The sequence below is a fragment of the Mixophyes fleayi genome, chromosome 8 (genome assembly GCF_038048845.1).
Source record: "Mixophyes fleayi isolate aMixFle1 chromosome 8, aMixFle1.hap1, whole genome shotgun sequence".
Lineage (NCBI taxonomy): Eukaryota > Metazoa > Chordata > Amphibia > Anura > Limnodynastidae > Mixophyes > Mixophyes fleayi.
The window spans coordinates 26115951-26140440 of NC_134409.1; the positions used below are offsets into that span (position 1 = coordinate 26115951).

A 24490-nucleotide genomic window follows, 5' to 3' on the forward strand; every position below is an offset into this window, starting at 1 on the left:
GGAAAAATGTGCATTACATTACTCTTTAGTCAGAACTGTTTGCTTGTGACGCCTCCGTTTGGAATATGACATGATCACATTCTCTGAGTACGCCCATCTGAATAGGACCTAAAATATATACACCGGTCTTTGGAAATTTAGCCCCAGTAAGAATACAGTGCTAGGCAAAAAAAAAATCAATTTAATACACTGGTTGTCCTTTAACTATTACTGGTACAACTAAATTAAGTCAATTTAAAAAAAAAGGGTGTGGTACGGCATATCGATGCCGAGAAGAGCGTCAAGACTTACCCTGACGTGACTATCCCAAAGGAGCTGGTTCCGGACCCTGAGCGATGACGACTCCTCTTCACTGTCTTCATCGTCATTGGCTACTGTCGGGGTGAAGAAAAGCCGTCATCACTCAAGGTCGGGAACCAGCTCCTTCAGAATAGTCACGTCGGGGTGAGTCTTGTCGGTGTAGTCAGCATCGATATGCTGACTACCACCGCAAAAAAAGGTGCGGCTATTAATCTATGCAGCTTGGTGCTGCATGTGGAGTGGACTTCTTTGCACTTTCTGCGGTGCACTACATCGCGCATGGCACAGAATGCCACATCTAATACCCATTTATATCAATAGGAACATTGTAGTAATGACCACTGGTGCTCACTGAGTATCACTGAGTGGTATGCATCGAAGAGCTTCTGTGCCCATCGTATGAGCTCACAATGGCAGCTGCAGATCCACCCACATGTCCAATTACTACTGACTAAGGCAGTAAATAATGTTGTCTATGTTGCCTCAATGTAAGACCTGCCAATGTAAATTTAATCTGTGTATCCACATATAAGGTAATTTCACTTATGTTTTATCTGTGACAAAGAACCACCTATTGTTACAGCCTGATCTGTCTATTTGACAGTACATAATCAGGAACTTTCACTGCATACCTCCTTTTGAAAATATATTTTATGTAATATGTAAAATTATTAGTAAAGGAAAAGCAGACCAAGATCAGAGAACCAACTATTATAAACAGCTTATTTTTCCCTACAGGGGGATTAGTCTTGAACCCATCTTATTATGGAATGTCGGGCCATACCAACACGATGATTCACGAGGTGGGTCATGCCCTGGGACTGTACCATGTTTTTAAAGGTGTAAGCGAGAGGGAGTCTTGTGATGACCCTTGCAGTGAAATTGTACCTTCTATGGAGACGGGGGACCTGTGTGCTGACACTGCACCTACACCAAAAAATAAGTTTTGCAGAGATCCAGATCCAACGAATGACACCTGTGGGCCAATGTTTTACACTGGAACTCCTTATAACAACTATATGAGCTACACAGGTGAGATTTTACTCAGTGATGCTATTATCTTTTACCGACATGTAAAGATTTGCCTATAAAAAGCTCTATGATTATTTTTCTGATATTTGTACAGTTTTAGAAATATATATATCAATTTTAATTGAGATATAGTGATACATCAGCTGTGGCATTGCTATTTGTATTTACACCATTCATTTCAATGAACCTATCTCTCTGTCATACCCATATATATAGATTGAGTATTCTTGTGTATTGTAATGTACCTACTCATAATATCAATGATAGCAGTCTGGATGTGGTTCCCCACAGGAGATCCAGGTACATTACAGGGGTTACTGTTTAATTCCCAGTATTTTCCTATCAATTGCTTAAAAGTAAGACAGAACACCACACGACTGATAGATGATTCACCAATTAATATGGTTATTAAAGCAGACCTGCCACCTAGGCATAGTAGAATCATCCATTTTGTGGGTGAACCAGTATGCAGCCTTTTCAATTGGCTGAGGCCTGACTATTATTCACGAGGCCTGACCTATATTTGTGAAATACCAAAGGGAATTCACACAATACATTTTTCTTTAGTTGCCATGTAGTGATTTTTCTGGCAGATTGGCTCCTGTCTAAGCAGGGCCATAACTAGGGCCGTGCGATAGGGGCCACCGCCCAGGGTGCAACGCTGAACGGGGGCGCAGTTTAGAAATATTTTAGGTTCATTTGGATAAAACTGAGGGCAAGGGGGGGCGGTGTTTTTCTTTCTTGCCCCAGGCGCTAAAGTTTTAGGTTACGGCTTTGCGTCTAAGCTGTGATGCCCTATTGGTGTCATCCCACTATGCAATTCATTCTTTCATTGGTGGCTGTGATTTTAGCCCTGTCACTTCCTGCTTCAAATTTCCCCCTTAAGTGGACATTGAGCGAGGCTAATAAAAACCGCTTGGGGAGTATATTTACTAAACTGGGGGTTTGAAAAAGTGTAGATGTTGCCTATAGCAACCAATCAGATTTTCGCTATCATTTTGTAGAATGCAGTAAATAAATGACAGCTAGAATCTGATTGGTTGCTATAGGCAACATCTCCACTTTTTCAAGCCCGCAGTTTAGTAAATATACCCCCGGAACTTCAGCACCTTAGTTATAAGCCGCTAAATCCCCCACTACAGAATTAATCTATACAAATTAAATACACCCTTTTTTATATTATTGCCAGTTTCAATCCCTCTGTTCTGAATTTATTTGCCGCCCTTAGTGTGGGGAGCAGATGCAGATGAGAGCAATTTACCTCCACATTAGAGAAATGCTTGCAATGAACTAAATATTTTTCTCCCAAGGGAAAAAAGTCCCCCTAATGAATAGGGAAACTGAGAAAACTTTTTCCTCTATGCAGAAATATCCCCCCCCCCCCACACACACAAAAAGGAGAATTAAATAACCCCCTTAGTGTTGTAGAGAACCTGATGAATGTAAATATTATTTTTCAACCTCAAGACAAAACAGCATAAAAATAATTAAAAATAAATAATTATGGTATGAATTAAAAACATTTATGCAAGAGATGTTGCCAAATAATAACTAACTGTTGTTCTTTGATAAATAACTAGGCTCCAGGGAAACTGTTCTGAAACTTTTAAGTTAAAACTTTGTTGACAATTACAATTTCAATAGATCATCTATTTTTTATTAAAAGGGGATGAAAAATAACTTTTTCAATATCTTACTCCTAAGTACTGATTTTTTTTCTCTGAACTCCTGAAGTATTTCACTGCTAGTTTGGACTTTGTTGATTTATTTCTGAAGGTGCTTTAGAAGCCTTACAATCACTGATATATCTCTAGAGACCCGAGACCAAAGAATGAAGAATCCTGCAGCCAAACACAATATAGGAATTCAGAATAAAAGCAGAGCCTAGAATAGTATAATATAGGAAAAAGGTATTTCTCTTAACCTGAAAAAAGTGTCACACACAGTGGAGGCGGCCATTAATTGGGTTGAACGCATGTTCATGAGAATGCAGTCTATCCAGTCACTAAGGGGCATATTTATGTAGCATCGCATAATATGAAAGATAGTTTTCAATCTTCAACGCATTGATAAGGATTGAACTATCTTTCATATTTATCAAAAAACTCCAGCAGGGACAGCAGTCACGGTAAACTGCTATCCCTATGAAGTTTAACACTTACCTTTCCACTGCCTGCTCACTGCGAAGAAACTTGCGATGACAGCATCTTCCATGAACATCTAATGCACATGCGCCGACTGACAGTATTGGGCATGCACACAGACAGCCCTGTATGACAAACTATTATCATGTGACAGGTAGGGATCACATGATCCCTCCACACATGCGCTGTCCAGCTCTGTTCTTTGGAGCAGAGCTGACAGCACTGAAAGTTTCCTATTACGAAAATGTACGGCAGCTTCAGCTATTGATGAATAGCATTACTGAGCAGTCCCCCTACACTTTTATGGGGATTGCTTAGTAAAACTAAGACAGATGCAAAGCAGCAGATATCTATGATATCTGCTGCGATGCATTGATCATAAATGTCAATTTTGCGGTTAATCCCAGAAAAATGACGTTTTCGGGGATTGACAGAGGATTACTGTTTGATAAATATACCCTTATTGGTCCAGGGGCGGACAGAGAATTTTTAAGGGGGGGTTTACCCTCCACCCCAAAAAAAACAAACCTGCAAGAGAGCTGCCGCGCATGCGCAGCAGCTCCGTTTCGGCAGCACTGTACTATACAGCAGCCGCGGCGCTGTCAAGGAAGCGTCCACGGTGGTGCTGTATACAATAGAGCACCGCCGCGGACGCTTCTTTGACAGCGCCGCGGCTGCTGTATAGTAAAGTGCCGCTATGTAGGGCACTTTTTTAGCGGAGGGGGGGGGTTTCTGGAGACCCGGAAACCCCCCCCTGGGGTCAGTACTTCTTGAATATAAGTCAGACAATTCCTCAGGGATTCCTAGTAAATGTATGGCTTCGTGCTGATTTAGCCAACAAAGTAGATACATTCACTCTGTGTATGTGACAGACCCAATTTAATGCCAATTTTTTTAAAAAAAGAAGATTATATTTAACAGAGTTCAAAACTGAACAAAGTTTCATGTTGATTTCCCTTTAAAAATGGATCCATACAACTAAAATGAATACAGTGTTTAAAAAGAGTAAAACTGACACCTTTATAGACTATTAACGCTGAACTATATGAGACTTCCATAGATTCAAAGACACATTACACAATAAAAATGTTTTCTTTATAGATTCCAATTAATGATACACAACAGGCAGTGGTGGTTTTCATTACCTCATGGAGCTATTTCCTTTGCTGCTTTATTTAGATAATACTTGATTTGGCTTTATGATGATTTTATTTACTTTTTTTCTTTTCAATTTTTTTTTTTTTGCTACTTGGTTTATCTCAGCATACATAGTGGAGGAGGGGGTGTTGGATAGAGGGGCATAGTGCACAAATACTATTTTAGGGGCCTTATTTAGAGTTTTTGTGGCATGAATGTGTGCATATCCGTACTGTGCATGTGTCAGTACCTAGATGTGTGTGTATCTTAGATTTGTGGACCCTTACACCTGGAGAGACAGAACGGGAGTGGGCAAGCATACGTTGAGTACAGTAAGGGTGCATTCGCGTAAGCATAGCACGCCCCCTGGAGGTGAAACATAGCGGACACATCCCCAGGTACACCTCAGTGTATTTCTTGTGGGCACAGGAGGGCAAATGTAAAGCATGGTTGACAGGGCTCGACGAATCGTGTCATATTGGCTCCACCCCGTGATGTAATGACGTAAACCCGTCATTTTACCACGGGGGTGGGCTAAAATGAAGTGATTCCTGGAGAATCGCATCATGGAGGCTCAAAATGATGAGAATTGCCAGCTCTCCCGGGAGTCCGGGGACCTATACAGAATTCAGGAGTCTCCCGGACATTCCGGGAGAGTTGGCATGTATGATGTAAAGATATGAGATGATGATGACGAACACGGCCAACAACAGCAGCACTACAGTCGCTTCAGAGGCTGCTTGCACTCAGCTCATTAGCTATATTATATCAAGACACAATTGTCTATTTGGATTACTTATTTGTCATGTCCATTTGGACTACTGAAGGAAAGAAGATTCACATTTCATTTTAAAGCAGTAATCAACTGGATGTTAGGGTGTTTGTATTTAAGTATATTTTATAAGGAGAATATGACTTTCACATTAATTTATAACACTGTCCAGGCACTATTGTGTATAAACACTCATGTGTATACATTTCATTACATTATTATATTGTGTACAAATAGGGTAATCTAACATACACACACAAGTGCACAGAAGCCTGATGCATACATTCTGGGGTAGATTCAAATAATTAAAAACCTGTGCAAGGTGCCTCTGGAACGGCCACGAGACACCTCACGCAGATTTTTTTTTACAGAAGTAGCGCTGAATTTTGCTCATATCCCATAGAGGTGCAATCAAAAATCCACTCTGCTTTTTATCGTAATACCGGAAGAAAAGACCGTACGCTGACAATTGAACCCCCCTTCAAAATGTGTCAAACTGTAAATGAAGCCCTTAGGACATATTTACTCTTTAGTTGTAAGGCAGCATCACCACTAAATACGCCCTGGGTAGACAGAAGCCTTATTTTATCACAACTAAATACTTGACTATTGGAACAGGGAATTAAGATAACTGGTTAGATGCTTGTTTACTTTACAATTATGATGTTTTTCTTTCATGAAGCAGACTACACTATCTGGGTGTAACAAATGGAAACTGGAACAGAAACAAATAGAGCACATTTATATCATACTTGCCAACTCTCCTGGAATGTCCGGGAGACTCCCGAAATTTGGGTAAGTCTCCCGGACTCCCGGGAGAGGAGGCAAGCATCCCGCATACTGGGACTTACTCCCCGAAATGACGCGATTACTAGTGAATTGCGTCATTTTGGCCCTGCCCCCACGTCATAAACGGCATTTTGTCGCGGGGTGGGGCCAAAATGACGCGATTCACAGCGCCCCATCCCCTCATGGCCTCCAATTATGCCCCCTGCCCGGGATCTCCCGGAATTCACTTTTTAAAGGTTGGCAAGTATGATTTATATTGATATACAATACATGTTAAACTGGAGCTCTTGTCTACACATAGCGAAGGCAGCCATTGTGTGGACTGAGCCTCTGAGGAAGTGCTAGTGACATCCCTGTGATGTCACCAGTCCTCACTGAAATGCCGTATTCTGTCCCTACAATAGGGCTGCCTGCACTGTGAGTAGGCTACGAGATACACTTTAATGTTCCCAATCCATGTTCCTTATTTAGGGAAAAGTACTATTTTCAAATAGTGCTACTTTTTAATTAATGGATATTTAACTACTGTATTTGTATTAATACATAAATTCCAGAACTTGAATCTGAAACTGACCCTGTTTCCCTCATTTTCATGTTCCATGTCAGATGATGACTGTGCCAACAGCTTCACACCAAATCAAGTCTCCCGGATGCATTGTTACCTTGATCTCAAATATCAAGGTTGGACTAGGTCTCGGAAACCTTCACCTGTTCCTTTGGCACCCATAGTAATTAAACAGACTCCAGATTATCTCACCATTCACTGGCTGCCTCCTATCAGTGGAGAACTGTATGAAAGGTAATGTGCATGGAAAATCTGAGCACAGATGGCACTTATAGCAGTTGACTACACATTCAACAAGAGTTATCTGATCATTTTGCCATTATGGGCCAATTCTTGCAGAAACGTGTTCATATGTACGGCAGATGCATGGATTTGCACATCAAGATAGTTAGATCTACCGATGGGAGGATCTGGGTGTATTCTGATGTTCTTAGCCAAATGCCGGTTGCGCACATGAATGCATTGCAAATTCCAGCTACAGTACAATCAAAAATGAGATTTCTTTTTGCACAAAAAGATATTTAAATGATATTCAAGGTGTGTTAAGGTTGCGTTTACAGCTGTGTCCATTGGTTTTCTGTTGCCTTTAGAGTCTGTTATGCCCAGGAAAGAACTTAGAGCATAACTGACTGTTTTTTCATGTAGCACACAAATATCAACTTTAAATTTCAGTGTACAAATAAGCTATCAATTATTTGTGTGCTACATAAAAAAAAACAGTCAGTATTTAACTTATGTGCAAAACAGAATACTAATTTGCACCCCTTGCATTGTAACATGGTTTTGTCCAGGAGACTGAAATAAGAAGTTTCTTAAGTTAAGATCCTTAATGAATCAGACCCTTGATTTTTACGAGTATTCTGGGTCTGTTGATAATCACAGTTGTCCTGCACTTCTAATTGGATGGCGATTTTTTACAATCTGGGTGAATGCACCTATATAATATTATCATTATTCTTCATATTATTATTATTATTATTATTATTATTATATATGCACATTATGAATAAATAGGTGCATTTGTGAAAATAGAAATGTACTGCAAAGGTACATTTTTGTCAGAGGCTAGAACGACAGTGGAGCCCCAGGTTTAGGTGATGGTTTGATGCACCAAAGGTAGCTTTTGTGCTGTTGTTAAGGCACCCAGAATGTGAGTTAACACCAAAGGTATCTTTAACTTTAACAATACATTTTTATAAATTGCAACTTATATTCTTTGGTACGATGTTCTATGTTTCTATGTTATGTTTGTATCTTATCTTTTGCCCACTTAACCTCATTTGCCGTTATCCCCTACAGAGAGTCAGGATCTGAGTGCGGGTCCTGTACAGCTGATAGAGCCTTTCTACAATACGCTCACCAGGCTTCCTCCCTTCGTGTGTGTGATAACTCTGGATACTGGACCCCTGAGGAGGCAGTGGGTAGGCATCTGACGAGCATTACTATGCCAAATAAGTGCTGAAAACAATTTGTAGTCACTGTTGTTCTGGGTGAAGATCGTTTCATGGAGACTTTGATGTACTGTATGGAAAGATCTTGGGCCTGATTCATTAAGGATCTTAACTTAAGAAACTTCTTTTTTTAGTCTCCTGGACAAAACCATGTTACAATGCAAGGGGTGCAAATTAGTATTCTGTTTTGCACATAATTTAAGTACTGACTGTTGTTTCATGTAGCACACAAATACTTGATAGCTTATTTGTACACTGAAATTTAAAGTTGATATTTGTGTGCTACATGAAAAAACAGTCAGTATTTAACTTATGTGCAAAACAGAATATTAATTTACACCCCTTGCATTGTAACATGGTTTGTCCAGGAGCATACTTACTCACTTTCTTTTTAGCTTTGCTCTCCTTAATGACTCAGGCTCATTGACTTTAACACCAACAATTTAATTAAACTCTGTCCTATTTTGCATTCTGAAGGCATCTGGGATATACTTCCAAGACTGAGAAACAACATGTATCTAGTCCTTTATTGGTTTAGTGAAGTAATGTATAAAAACCACTGGGCATTATCTCTGTTCCAATTTATTGCCAATGCTCCTTTCTAATGCAGAAGTAAATAGAATAAATTTCGGATACCTAAGTAATTTAGAAATTGTTTTGATAAATGCATCTATGTAGTGTGTCAGCAGTGTGCTTACTGTATATGAACGTCAGTGGTACACACACAGGAAATTATGTTCACACGTCCTGTGTTTCTTGATCTAGGTCCTCCAGATGTGGACCAGTCTTGCCAACCAAGCGTACAAGCCTGGAGCCCCGAGCTTCACCTGTTCAGCACTAATATGTCTGTACCCTGTACTCAGCCTCAAGGCTGTATGCTGGAGCTCCATTTCTTAATACCTGTTCAACCGCAGTCCCTGACCATATGGATAACTTACCTTTCTCCCAATCTATCCAGCTCAGTGTCAGACATTGAGTTAGTAACAGAACATAATGAGTCCTTGCACCTGGGCAGTATGGAAGCCTTCTGTGATACTCCGCTGACCATCAAGCTAACCACTGCCAAGAATGTTTCAAGAGTCCGTATTTATACGTTTGATGCCCGCATGGAGATCGATGCAGCTCTCCTGGTGTCTATGCCTCATGACCCTATTTGCTCATCTTGCAGACCCGTAAAGTACAGGGTCCTCAGGAATCCCCCTTTCCTGAGAGATCATCTTGCAAAGACCCAGACGCATCGCTTCTTCACAGACATGTGAGTAGAACCAGTGACTTAATGTAGACCTTGCTGCTGTGTCATGTTGTTGAATGGCTACATGTTCATCTAGACCAGTCATTCCCAACTACAGTCCTCATGGACCCCTAACAGTGCATGTTTTCCATATCTCTTTGCTGGAGCACAGGTGCATTCATTACTAACTGACACATTTTGAAAGATCCACAGGTGGTATAATTATTTCACATGTGACCTGGAAAACCTGCACTGTTAGGGGTCCCTGAGGACTGGAGTTGGGAAATAGTGATCTAGACCCTCCCACTTCCAACTTGCCTACACATGGCATGCAAGGCTCTGAATCGAGATAATCTGTGTTGCTGTCAACATTCTAATGCTGTAATTGGCTACAGGTTTATCTAGATGGTTGATGGGCTACAGGCGGACCTCCGAGCCTTCACCTGCGGCCCCAGCTCCTTCTTGCTTTATTGTGCAATGTGTTTGTTATAGCTGGTAACACTTGTTTATTATGCTTACTGATATGTTATTACAAATAGGTGTCTCTTTCTTTGATTAAATGTATTGTTTTAATTATTATTGAGATTAAGAGGTCATGGGAGGCCCCCTTGAAGGTTAGCGGGCTGAACCCTGCAGCCCCTGGAGTGTATAAGGTTTCCCATCCCTGTTCTAGATCCATACACTTCATCTCCTGCATGTCTGTGTGTGACCATTGTTGAACAATGAATACAATTGGTATCTGGCCACAGTTAAACACACCTGAAATGTATTATGACAGTGTCTGATGGTTGGCTCATCAGAGATCGTGAGAAAAGTAGATCATATAACTGAGATAAATGCCAGCTCATTATTAGGCTGATGGAAATGACTAATGTGTCTGTATGTGAGGAATAGTGTAGGACACAGTGGGTGGGGATCTGTGATGAAGATAATAAGTCATTATCCTTGAAACTAATGAACCATACTGAGTGTGGGTGGTATATTTTTTAGAATAAATTTGTGATTAATTTCACTTTCAAGTAGTAATTACATTTTTCCCTAAATAATGCAGCTTAAACTGCAGACTGGAGACTGTACTTTGTAAAATGCTGCTCTATAACATATTTTTTGGCATTTACTGAATATAGACCTTGGGGTATAGAAGTTACAGTAGGCTTGAATAATATATGGGTCTCCATTTGTTGTGGGACTACAAGTCCCATAATGCTCTGGCTGGCAGGACAGGCTGGATTTGTGGTTCTTTAACAGCTGTAAAACCACAGCTTGTCTGTCTCTGCATGCCCTTTCCCTGGGTGGGCATGCTGGGAGTTGTAGTTCCACAACAGCTAGTGGGACACAGGGTGCCAATCTATGGAAAAAAAAGTAATTTAGGGAATCTCCCTGACATGATGTTTCAATGGATTAATAGTTTACCTAAAGGGGCAGGCTGAACGGAAAAGCAAATTTGTCTTATTAGTCCAGTTGTCAAGATAGGAAATTCTATAGCAGGGCAGTGTGGATAGCTCAGGCCTGTAACTGGGTCTCCTTTGGCATCAAGCGTTACTGTAAGTAACTACTCAGCCTAAAATGTCTGTAGTGTGAGAAGACTGTCATTTACTTGTAAGATCAACTCACTAGTGATTATTTCCTTTTACATTCTATAAGGAGAGCTGGAGTAACAATTAGTACAAGGCACTCTGTTACAGACGCCCAAAGGAGAAGAACGATGACCATGCTAGATTATAGCACCCATGCTCTTTATCCCAAGAATAAGCCACATCATGTTTCCCTTCAGTTACTTTGGTTATAGAATCATATTCCTAGTAATTCTGTTACACCTGGGGGTAAATGTATCAAGCTGAGAGTTTTCCGGCGGGTTTGAAAAACCAATCAGATTCTAGCTATCATTTATTTAGTACATTCTACAAAATGACAGTTAGAATCTGATTGGTTGCTATAGGCAACATCTCCACTTTTCAAACCCGCCGGAAAACTCTCAGCTTGCTACATTTACCCCCAGGTCTATCAAGAGTGTGAATATTATGGTCAGGTGATGGGGCTAAGAAGCTGGACATAAGGTGTAGGTGCTCTGTCCCAGCTGCCTAGTTAAACTCCCTTCATATCGATTTAAATCACCATCTAGGCGACTAGCAAACTGCTTATACTATTTGTGCTCTATTTACAAGTCCCTGACACTACAACGAAGCTGGAGAAATACTCTCGTCCCTCACATGCCTCCTGACAGACAAATCATAACTGAATGAAGAGCTAAAAACACAAACATGCGGGCATACTCCTGCCTCTCTGCAACCCACCAATCAGATTCACACATTGACCTAGCTCTCAGCTCTGCTCACTAATCCCATACATTAGCGCCCTCAGTATTTTGTCCAGGGACATCTTGGATCACTCCAGCCTAAGAATTAAAGTAGGTCCCTTCATGTTGATCTGCCATATTTATTTTGACATGGAAATAGACACAAAATGTCCACATAAAATAAAGACTGCCCTGATCTCCCCTGACTGCTATGCTTAATTCAAGTCATAAATTAGGTTAAACTGAGCACTATATTAGGGAATAAAGGAAAATTAATTTAATTTACAAGGGTGGTTATAAAGGGGAAGAAGGTTGGCTTATATGTAATGTCTACATGTTTGCACAGAGCACCTCTGAAGACTTTTCCACCTTTCCGCACACCAAAGCGCAGTGATAGGACCATCTTTGTGTCCGGGTGTGAAACCAAGGTGTGGTTCATATATGGCCTCCACTGCGTGTGGGCAACGTGGTCTAAAACCCATTTAAATTAATATAATAATAGAAAGGTGCATACCTTCCTGTTCTGCAGGTTACCCACTTCTACAAGGTATATTTCCTGAGAAACTAGGGTTTCAGTAGCCTAGAGAGCCATGGCAATACTGAAATTCTTTTCATTTCATCAACAACTTGTATTTTACATGTCATTTGTCTTTTATTGTGACCTATAAGTTGTGTTTTATCTGTACTTTTCCTTTAATGAGATCCATATGCTTATGTGTCAGCTTCAAAATAATGGTCCTGTAGCACCTGTTTCACCCTCTGTCACACACCAGTAGGTGCGTTCATGTTCTACATAATAAATGTCTGCATATTTACATATCCTTAATATTGGCAGTGTCTTTAAATCCACCACTGAGATTCTTAACCTGCTTTGTTTACAGCATAACCACAAGTTAGGGTATTGTTTTACTTTCTGTTTTATAACTTGACACCATTGAAGAGGCCACAGCACAACTCTCTTCGGTGTCTTTTGTCTTTGGAAGTGCCCGTACAAATATAAACATTATAGGGCTTTGTGTGCACTTTGCCTTTGGGGAGTTACATTCATGCACATACCAGGCACTGTAGATTAACCAAGCATTTTAGTAGTCCCACCTTCAACACATGACATGCCTACTGAACGTGATCATAATGTAACTTTATTGAGTTTTAAATATGCCGCTTCAATGAATATTAAATTAAACTGCTTATAAAAAAAGGATCTTCAAGCATAAAGAACAAGATAAGAGGTATTGACATTATCAGGGTAAGAAATTACCAGAGACATATGATATTGTCATGACTGTATGGCCCTCCAAATAGCCAAAATCATATGCCTCTAATAGACTTAGTCTAGCTACATACTGATTTATCCAGCCGCTGATAATCAAAGGAATGTGTATCTAGTTCAGCTATCATTGCTTCATTGCACTGTTAAGTGGTGGTTTGGGTTTGAACAACTCTTGGTATATGTGTGACTTTATAATGTAGCTTAACGGGTCTGAGATGGGGAGAAGAATTAGATAGAGGTCAGTCATTTCTTGTTATACCCATCCATCTGATTTGCAATAAAATCGCTCTTGTTAGATGAAATGTAATTTATAGCCTGTGGCGTAGCTCAATATTCCCGGGCCTTGGTACAAAATGTGAGCAATACTCATGGAAGCACCAGTGCAGCCTGTAGTAGATATTAAAGACTTTCTATTTTGGAAGTTCCACAGGAATGTTGTGCAGTGATGCCAGAGAACATTCTGTAAAACAAGCCAGGCAGTCAGAGAGACAAAGAGCCAATCAGCCCTGAGCACGCGTGGCATATTGACTCACCACGGCGTCCCAAGAGCCTCTGGGCCACAGTTTTGTTGCCAGTTATCCGATAGGCTTCTATTCGCCAAACTGAAACAGGGGAGGGTACATTAGCCCTGCCCCCACCCCTCACCCTCCGGGGGCCAAAGTTTTTACTGATTGTAATGTAAATTTCAAATGGGCCTAATTGTATTTGAGAATTTTATATACTTTTAGTCAGTGGTTTCTATTTTTTAGTTTGCAATCTGTTAAGTTGTGATATGATTTAATTAGAGTCGAGCTGAACACTGGGGGCAGTTTTTTTTCTGCCTACAGCCTATTTGTTCCTAACTTCAGCCTTCCTCCTCAACACATTTAGAGTTTGATCTATTTTGTACCCCAAATATACATGAAATTCCGTGGCAGTTAGGTGTACTTTAGTTACATGTATCTCAAGATACGTCTAGCATAGAACACAGCAGTCTGCGCCAAGCGTACAGATGCGTATACTTTGCCGCACCACAGAGATGGTGCTTGAAAGTCGCATTTCCCTATTTGTACACAATATAATATAATGAGGTGTCATATACACAAGAGAGAATATTGTAATTAATAAATGCCAAATTCACATTTTCCACTTAGAATGTGATGAAATACCAACACCCCACATCCATTGTTTACTGCTTTATAAATTCAAAGAGATTTTTTTTTCTTTAGTATTCCAAATGAAAGGGGCAAATAAGAAATTAGAATAGACAGCCGCAACTTGATATAATATAGCCGCACCATTAATGAATGAAGAACTATCAACTGGAGGGGCTAATACGTAAACAGCCAATCGGAAGTAGCTGGATAGTGCTGCTGTAGTTATCATCATCTTCATCATCATCACATATCTTTACATCAGGCCTCCAGTACCCACAAAAGATTACCCTTCTAAGAGGTGTATCTGGGAACGCGTCCAAGTCTCCTTAGGTTGTATCTCCATGGGGCGTGCTACACTTATATGTGCTCAACTTACTCTTGCCTGGCCCCGTTCTTCCTCTCCGGGTGTATGGGCATGCAAGTCTAAAATAGACACAAATCTAAATAAACACATATTTACCTACTCTCCAGTAATTACAGGGAGGCCTCTGAATTTCAGGGAGTCCTCCCGGACTCCCGGAAGTGTAGGCATCCTCCCGGATCATTATGAGGCGGAGCATAATGATGCGATCACGGCGTTAGGCACAGCCTCCGCTATGTAATGCCAGGAATTTTGGCATTTCATGGCAGGGGGGCAGGGCCTAAAGGACGCGATTTGTCAAGCCATGCCTCCCACATGCTTCCCCCAGAGCTCCTGGAGGCCAACTTGAAAAGGTTGGCAAGTATAAAATATGCATGCGGAGATCAGAAATGCATATATTTATGCCACAAATATTGATGTACATCCAAACATTGGCAAGATTACCACTTGCAACATTAGCAGCAGTAGCATCTCCATAGGCAGAGACCAGTGCCGTTGTATGTGTCCAATTGGGGCAAAGGTCTTCTCTTCTCAGGTCTTACCTTTAAATGTCTTCTCTTCTCAGGTCTTTCCTTCAAAGAAAAGAGTTATATAAAAAGGAGATCCGGAGGGATATTGTAAGATCACATCCTACAGATAAGATGGTGGTGGATTGAATTATAGTTTCAGTAGTGGATGAATTATATCTTTTTTTTTTTTAATAAAAAAAACCTAATATATATATATAATAGGTGGCTGTTTGTACTTTCCTGCAATTCTGTAATATATCTATTCATCGGGGAACTTTCTTCTCTCTCTCTGTGTGTGCAGACTTGCCATTTTTTCAGTACTGGTAACATTTGTGCCACTTCTCACTGAGTGCTGTGAAGTGTCCATTGAGTTTCACTAAACCTGGCCTTTCTGTTAACCTGTATATGTTTGTCTCATCTGTTCAGGGAAGTGACACTGGGCCAGAAATATCAGTATCAGGTGCAGGTGATTGCCGGGACAACAATAGGAGAGTCTTCACCTCCATTGACTCACACACATGGTGTCCCTTTCTGCGGAGATGGAGAGGTTAATGAGTAAGTCAGAAGAGGGGGATAGGGGAAACTTACATTTTAGATGTGCCTAGGACAAGAGGCGCTGTCTGTGTTCATCTGATGTATCTGTCATTTGTACTAGACCACATGTGCTTCAGGAGGGGTATGGGGGGGGGGGTGCAAATGTAAAACGAGACGTCAGATTTGGAGTTGGGACATCAGCACTTCCTATCTCAACAATAAATCGCAGTACTAAAATAAAACTGGCCAGTATTTGTGTGCTGCATGCAAAATCAATATTTTCCATGCATGCAAAAAAAAAAAAATCAGCATCTCCTTGCAAAATTGCACCCCTTGCATCTCAACATGGTTTGTCCAGGTATAAATTTAAACCCTATAGCTGGATTTGCTACTAACCCTAAATGATGACGACCCATATTACTTAGAAGGGAACGCCATAGAATTTATTTTCGTGATTCTCTGGTTTGTCACCTTCTGGTGGAAAACTGAACATACAGCTAACCTATCTACTTGTGAGCTGGATATTCCAGCTGATGTATCCTTTTCATTTGAAAGCATAGCAGTCTCGCCTCTCACCCCCCTTCCCCCACTCAGCACAGAAGAACTTGGCAGGAAGTCCGTACTACTGTTAGTTTTTTTTAATTTGTTTCAACCCTGCTGCAGTTCTCTGCAAATCATTGAATAATTAAAACCATTAAAGGGCAGAAAAAATGAACAGTGGCCCAAGATCCTCTTATCAACTATGAATTAAAAAGGAGTAGAATAGGAAAAGCATCATTTGCAGTATAGAAAATGATGTAAACCATGTCATTCCATCTGTTATTATTAGAGGTCTACAGTAACCGTATGTACAGACAGTTTCAATCGTTAACAGTTGTACATTTTGCAACTGCAGAGAACTAGGAGAGCAATGTGATGATGGAGCTCTGCATAATGAGGATGGCTGTTCTCAACGGTGTCAACTGGAAGAAAACTACATCTGCAGAGGTGCGTGTTTTGTCTTCTTGCAGATGAGCGTTACAAGAGAACGTTCTGAGATATATAATGTCTACTTTATTGACATAGAGTCTTGTGTATTGGCAGGAGAGCCTAGTCTATGCTATGCACCCAGTGAGGACGATGCCAGTGATCTCCCCGATGACAGCATTGGGGTGTCTGCTAACTGTGGTGGGGAAACATCACAGAAATACATTGATCAATGGGCGAGTCAGGCTGTTGCTTCACATGAGGACCCCAGAAAGTGTCCAGTTTCTGCTGTGATTGGAGAGCCCAAGCGAAAGGTAATAATGTCTGATTGGTGTTTTAAAGGTCTCCTCTATTCACTCCTAAAGGATAGTCCTGACAATTTGTGAAAGATTTAAGTGTAAAAGATAATTATGCCCTAATATTATCTTTTTTTTTTTTTTTTTTTTAACGCCAAATGTGAGTTAAATTGTGTCCTCCTCCTGATAGTTACTGGGTGCACAGCGACTCATGTGCTCTGACATGGATATGGCTGATAACAGTTCCCAGCACTTGAGGTCAGGCAACTAATTTACTGGTTTCAGAGAAACGGGAGCAGTTGTCTGTGCCCACCTTGTTAGCTTGATGATGGCCTTCGTATTGTGACTGAGCAGAGATACCCCAGGAGCAAGGCTGGATTGGACAGGTAGTCATTTGATTGAGGACAGCCTATAGAGCCCAGTGATGAAAGGAGCTTGAAAGACACACAACCCAACAAACAAATTTGCCAAATCTTCAATGCAGTCCCCTGTAAAAGCTGCTTAGCGAGGTGCTAAGTAAGAACTAAAAATGGCTCTTTAATACTTGGGGGGTACGATATTTCCTATGAAATGTATATTTTATTAAAGCATTAATCTATAAAGATGGACAGCTTCCATACAACATACATCAAGCTGTCACAGGGGCATAGTTTACAGAACTTAAATGGAATAGAATGTGTTTCAATATTCTGACTTATTGGTGCACTCACAGTGCTGTTACTGTCTATCATACTTTTTTTTGTTTGCAATCTCCAGTCTTTTGTTAAACCTTCATAGCCTTAATTACGTGCCATAATTGTTTAAAAGAACAAGGTCTGAGCACATATATTAACGCTGTAACATCCAGGTAAGTAGGTTTCTTATTTAATAACTTGAATAGTCTGTTTCGCAGCTCAGAGGGCACAAACTATTTATTTTGAAAAAAATTGTCATAGCTCATCATAGCTGTCAACACCTGTGAAAGCCAGATAGAAAATTGCTGTGTAATAATAATAATAATAATATAGTTTTTTTGTTATGTGGAATCATTGTCGAAATTCTATTTATTCCTCAAAATAAACTCATAGAAATTATTCCCACCTATAAGATTCCTACAAGTATATTCCTAACATCACTATGAGAATGTCAACATATATAATTGGTGCTACATCTGGCAGATCTAAAACTGTGATGATGGTTTTCAGTGCTGACATGTGACATACATGGATTTTCGCCTACATGTTTTCAAGCAGAAAGTGAAAATGTCTGTGACGTTGCTCTGACAACAAACATCTTATTTTCAGGGGGAATCACATCAAGTTATTTTTAAGCTGCTAATGCCACACTGCTGGATCCAACATGGCAGAACGTTTATCACCACATGTGCTCTACGTTACAGCTCTTAGTTTGTGTCATAAGTTTATCACGTCTGCAGCATTCGTCGACACTATATTTTAAAGCTACTTCACAGCACATTGATTAAGTTTAACTTCTATAACATCCAGAGGCGATCGGCAACGCAACAGTGTTTCCTGGCCATTCCTCTGACTGCAGGTTGACAAACTACGGTGATTGTTTTGGTATATTTTTTGGTGTGTTACATACACCGCCTGCCGAAACTGTTGTTTTACTTTCAAATCTGTAGCCAGGAATCATTGTTGCCGTCTATAGCTCGTTTTGAGGGACAGTCCGACATTTTAATGATTTGTCCCTGAAAATATCCTCGCTAGGAGTTCCTCTTAACCTGTGTGTTGGCTGTAACTCTAACTACAGTATCCTTTCTGGTTCTTTGCGAATTGGGGATTTATTAAAGAGAACAAGTTATAAAGCAAAACAATCAATTTCAGAAATGGGTATTTTAATGCGCTGGTGTCTGGGTGGTGGGAAACATGTTGAAGTGCCTCAATAGTGGCCCTTGGTCCGTCTACAGGGCCGCACATTACCTTGGCGGAGATGGATCAGCTAACACCATGAAATCCGAGCACCATGACAAAATTCTCATGCATCCTCCAATCATGGCCTAACATACTACATACATGTCAATGTACTAGGCCGATTCAATGACATCAGAATTATAGAATGAGGGTCAAAAGGGGAAGTCCCCACCTTCTCTCCCCCGTTACACCCTTCAAGACATAGGTTGACTGAAGTCTCATTTGTGTTCAGAGGTGAATTGCATGTAATTGCGTTCATTGGCGTAAGGCAAGTTCATTGCGTTCATTGGCTGAGCATTGGCTTAGCAGAGCTTTTACATGCAAGATACACTACACCAGTGGACATATGTCTGAATTAGGTCCGATGTGCTTAGATGAACCTATTCAGCAGGAAAGAGTCCCTGGGAATAAATTTTAAATATTGGCATTTATGTGAGTTGGAAGAAAGATGATCTTCATAGACATATCTTGTCTTTTGCTTGTAGAGCTGCCTGCCCTTCAATGGGGCATCAAGAACCCATCTGTTTTCGTGGTCCCCCTGTAATGTGTTTTTGGAACAACGTGTATGGTTAAAGGTAATATTCCTCTTATTTGTCATCTCTTGAACAGTACGTCTGGCTAAAATAATAAAACTGTCAAAATATTAGACAAAGGGATAGATGGTGATTTACATATGTTAACTGTTTCTCATTGTTACTGCACCTTCACTTAGGTCAGCTTTGATAACCCCAGTCTTGCAGATTCATTCCTCTTGTACCTGTCGTCCGATGGCCGCCTTCCCAACAGCACCCCAAAGGTCACCTCTCATCTGACCGATGTGTCTGGGCAGAACCATTCACTGGGTAAGGAAAGTCGATAGAAATCACAATTCATTCAACAATTTCACTTTATAGTAAGAAGTATTGTTGCTCCAGATACGTTTTCTGACTCTCAGTAAAATTATCTAAAAAAAAAATTAAGCAATGATTTTGTATTTCAAGATGCCAACACAGCACGTCCCGCATGTACCTATATGAACTGAACAAGATAAAAATAACTTCATGTTCAAAGAAAAGATGTATTTGCAGTGTCTGTTCTTGAAATGTAGGTTTTATAAAGGAAACAGGGAAGGGAATATAAGGAACTATCACAAGGGGGGAGGGGTATGGAGTGATATAGAGGGAGCAGGGGGGGAGGGGGTAAATCAAGGTAGTAAGGGAGTATTAGTCATTTTTTTAACGTTACAGAATAACCAGTAATATAATTGAGATAAATAACTAATTCAATATTTAGTGATTTTTTGACATTTCCTGAATTATATGTAATACATCGCAATGTCCGTCTGCTCTTATTTACGGATGCCCGAACATCATGTGCACCTATACGGGGTGCAAGGAGAATAGTGATGTTACATTGCCGCATAGCCCGTTCTGGAAACACATCACAGGGAATTAAGTGGGATAAAGGGAAAAATAAAGGAGACAAGTGTTCTGAAGTCTCAGTCAGCAGGATGGGCACCCAATCGGCTGTGTAGTCCCAATGACCAGCTCAAAGCAGAGCACTCTGAATTCAAGTAAGAATAAGGGGTTGTCAGATCATGCTCCAGATGTTGTGGATGAGAAGTTATCAAATTCAGACCAGATCTAAGGATGGCGGTCATGCGATCTGGTATTTAAGAGAGGTTAGTGCTGCCGGCTGAGGTGTCCGGGGCTCAGAAATTAGTTGACAAAAATGCCTGACTAGACAATAGACCAGGGGGTATATTTACTAAACTGCGGGTTTTAAAAAAAGTGGAGATGTTGCCTATAGCAACCAATCAGATTCTTGCTGTCATTTTGTAGAACACACTAAATGATTGACAGCTAGAATCTGATTGGTTGCTATAGGCAACATCTCCACTTTTTCAAACCCGCAGTTTAGTAAATCTAGCCCTAGGTCTTATTTGTGCACACCATCAGCAGCAATGACTGGAGACGGGGCTTTGCGCGACTTAACAAAATAATAGGCAAAATCAATCCTATTACAAATTGAAAAATCCGACTGGCCAGAACCACAATGATTTAATGTTCTCATTGCTTTAATAAACAAGAGAATCAGTTTTTCTTTCGATAAATAGGTCTTACATAAATCAGTAATAAAAATATTTCCAGGGTTGCAACCCTGAGGTAAAACGTAAGGCCCAGTGGTTGCTTAGCAACCTCCTAGGCCCCGCACAGTCTCCGTGTCATCGATGCTACAGCATGAACTCTGATATTTTTAATGATTAAGTCATCCCATCTGGTGGAGCTATTTCAGTTTGATTAGTGTCACATGTTTAGTTATTATTTAACAACTCGTGAAGGTGTTTGTAGATATAAAGCCAATAACAAAGCGCAGTGTCATTGTCGGTAAAGAGCTAACATTGGGAGACATCTGTTCATGGAATGTGATTTTAAGTCCAGCAACTCGTTTGCAATTAGGTAGTGAACATTTTGCCAAATTTGTTGAGTTATAGAAACTGGTATATAGATATATAAGGAGTTACGAATGGTCCACCAGTATTACGTCTAGTGCTTACTAGGATTTCTAAATAAATATAATACGTAGCAGACAGGTGACAGAAATACGCAGTACAGCACTATGCAGATATAGTGGGAAATATTCTGTAAACCTGTAAATGGACTTTAAGCTCAACTGTGTCATATTTTCCTACCGGCCCAAGAAATTATCTTTAAGATGGATGGGTCCAAAACCAGTTAAATTGTTAACCTTAAGTTTGAAAGGTATTTCTGGCCTGTTTTAATACAACGTCTTCCACCTCCTTTAACAAACAAACCATTCCTTTCTGGGATCTCTCACAGGCAATGTGCAAAGTAGGAGATGACAGTATTTATACAATCAAATTCTATTGTCCCATGGGTAAAGCTGTACCTTGGTAAGTCTAAGTGGCCGGACTCGCTGACTTTCGGCTAATCAGGGACAGGGGAAATATGAGGTTTACAATTTGAACCGTCAATGACGTAAATATAGGTAATTTTTACGACTATGTTTTACCTTCTTAAAGTAATGTAAATTCAGTAGTTGATATTTTTTTAAAAATGAATAAAAAAATACATGTTTTCCCTTAAAATAATATGAGCAGTATTTGGTGGATTCCATTCTGTTGCCTATATTTTACTGTCACGCTGACCACTGTTGGTCTGTATATGGGGCAGCACGGTGGCTAAGTGGTTAGCACTTCTGCCTTACAGCACTGGGGTCATGAGTTCAATTCCCAACCATGGCCTTATCTGTGAGGAGTTTGTATGTCCTCCCCGTGTTTGCGTGGGTTTCCTCCGGGTGCTTCAGTTTCCTCCCAAACTCCAAAAACATACTGGTAGGTTAATTGGCTGCTGGAAAATTTACCCTACTATGTGTGTCTGTCTGTCTGTGTGTGTGTATGTTAGGGAATTTAGACTGTAAGCCCCAACGGGGCAGGGACTGATGTGAGTGAGTTCTCTGTACAGCGCTGCGGAATTAGTGGCGCTATATAAATAAATGGTGATGATGATGAGAATGATGATAAATGGCTGAGTTATCTACAGAGTCTAATGAAGTAGCGTGGACCTTACATCTACAATAAAACAATTGTATCACTGCGACATGTTGAATATAGTGAATAATGACTATCAGGGTACCATCAAAACAGATTCTGGGCCCCTAATTGGGGTCCTGACTCACAGGTCGGGCACCACTGGTTCTACAGACAATTATGGACAACATGGTGCTAATATAATGTAATATAAGTAAGATACATAAAGTAGTTTAACGATTGCAAATACATTTTTAAAAAAATGTTGGTTGTTGCCGGCTCAGAGGACTCTTCAACAAAGGATATCTTGCCTTGATGGAAATATTATACTAATGCAACCTATGAGCTGGCGTTGAGTGAGAACCATCTACCACAGCCAACATATTATGCACTAAAACAGACTTGGACAACCCTCCTAGCTAGCTGACAGTACATGTGGAGACTTGTGTTTATACAGCAGCTGGAGAGCCACAGGTAGCCTACCGGTGCACTAAATGGCAAACTAGATTTTTTTGTAATTAGGCTATTTAATTTTGTAATATCTGGATTCTTGATTCTTTGATTGTTTTCTTCAGTCCCATGTGCAGTTGCTGTTATTGTTCTAATCCGATTGCTAAGGATTTTCAGAGCAACATGAAGGATTTACCAAGAAATATTCATGACAATACAGTTATCCTGTTAGATATCGTAGATCCTCATGTTTACTGTTCTAAAACAAAAGTAATTATTCATCGTTTTTCCTTTCTACATGCCAAGCTGTCTTACTCTCTAAAAATGAAATCAATATCATTAGATGCACACAATAAATCATACTGTATCAGCCTTCATTGTGGATCTGACATAAATGTATCATGTACTCGTTGTAAAATATTACCAAACTAGAGAATATACAAACAGAATTTTTTTTTTTGGGAGAAGAGGAAATAACATTTCCTTAAAATCACAAGGTCACAATGGTTATTTACCAACTGCAAAACTGCATACCCGCAAATGCCAATGCCGCTTTGTGACGTCATATGCCTGTTTTTGCGCTATTGAGCTTATTTCAATGGGTAAGAATATGGCATTGTTTGTAGTGGTGCAAAATTTAGCTCCTCCTGATGGGAGTAGTCGGGCGGATCCTTGATGTATGCTGGCTAGGAATGAGCATTACGCTGCACCCATGGTATATTTAGATGAGCAGTGAGGGGTGGAGATGGAACATTACCCGATTTGACACACAGCCTTTAATCCCCCGCAGAACAACCTGAATTTTACATGACCTCTTGCTAATTGGGCATCTATACTTTCAACGTTTCCAACGTGTCTCCCTTTATATTTTACGCATGTATGGCAATTGTGGCCAGTCGCCTTTTATTAAATGTCCCCAAAGGTGTAAATATATAGGGAACCAAGCACCACAACCGAACTCACAATTACTGGCTCCTATGTTTAGAGAAATATGTCCAGCCCTAGTCTATGTTGGTCAGAGCATTATTTTTTAGGTCATTTTAGGTCAACTAGGAAAACCTGCCTCTATTCAGACTTAAACCCTAAGCGTGTACATTGAATTACTTTGAATTTTAAACATCACATTCAACATCCAGCTAAAACCATTGTATTTTTATTCCAGGAACTCATGAGCTTTCATGTCAGAAGAATCCTGTGGTTTTAAGTGGACTTTATGGTCCCAAGAGTCCTATGTACAGAGTCGTGTCACTCACACTAACTTTCTCCTCCTCATTGATTGGAGTGCTTGGAGTGGCCCTTAGATCCCCAGCTAACATCAGCCATCCAGGCATGGGGACAAATCAGCCGTCCATTGGGCAGAATTGCAGGTACAGGATGAGATTCAGTAAAGGGAAACAAGTAACTGTTTTACTTATGTGGTTGTGATGTGGTCTAATGTATTGTATATGTCAGTGCTATACTCCTGGGTGTAGATAATATTGCTCCCTGGATCAGAATGACCTATGTAATGTTTGTATAAGTCAGAAGAACACTTCTCTCAGTAATCATGGCAGATCAAATTGGCTTGAAATCACCAATTGTGTGTTTATCTAGGTCAAAAAAATCTGTTTTCCCGAAAAAAATAAATAAATAATTAAATATGCATCAATGGCATTGTCTTGGATATGTTTTTATATCTGATTAGTGGATGACAGCATCAGTGAGACATCGGCCAGCCATACTTAATGGGTCCTCCTATGATTCTCTCTATCTGCTCGACTTCTAAACAACCACATCTGTGAATTTTGTCTAATCACAAGTTATTAATAG

The 24490-nt window shown here is 40.2% G+C and overlaps 1 protein-coding gene across 9 annotated transcripts in view; it reads left to right on the plus strand.

The window, feature by feature from the left end:
- Positions 1-24490, plus strand: part of PAPPA2 (pappalysin 2) — a 194999-nt gene that overhangs the window by 131075 nt on the left and 39434 nt on the right. For all 9 annotated transcript variants that reach the window (XM_075182183.1, XM_075182186.1, XM_075182187.1 and 6 more), the window contains 10 exons: positions 1039-1332; positions 6781-6973; positions 8039-8160; positions 8956-9445; positions 15420-15548; positions 16423-16514; positions 16611-16807; positions 19188-19277; positions 19415-19544; positions 23844-24048. In XM_075182183.1, the coding sequence (XP_075038284.1) occupies positions 1039-1332; positions 6781-6973; positions 8039-8160; positions 8956-9445; positions 15420-15548; positions 16423-16514; positions 16611-16807; positions 19188-19277; positions 19415-19544; positions 23844-24048 (1942 nt within the window). The remainder of the gene's footprint in view (positions 1-1038; positions 1333-6780; positions 6974-8038; positions 8161-8955; positions 9446-15419; positions 15549-16422; positions 16515-16610; positions 16808-19187; positions 19278-19414; positions 19545-23843; positions 24049-24490) is intronic.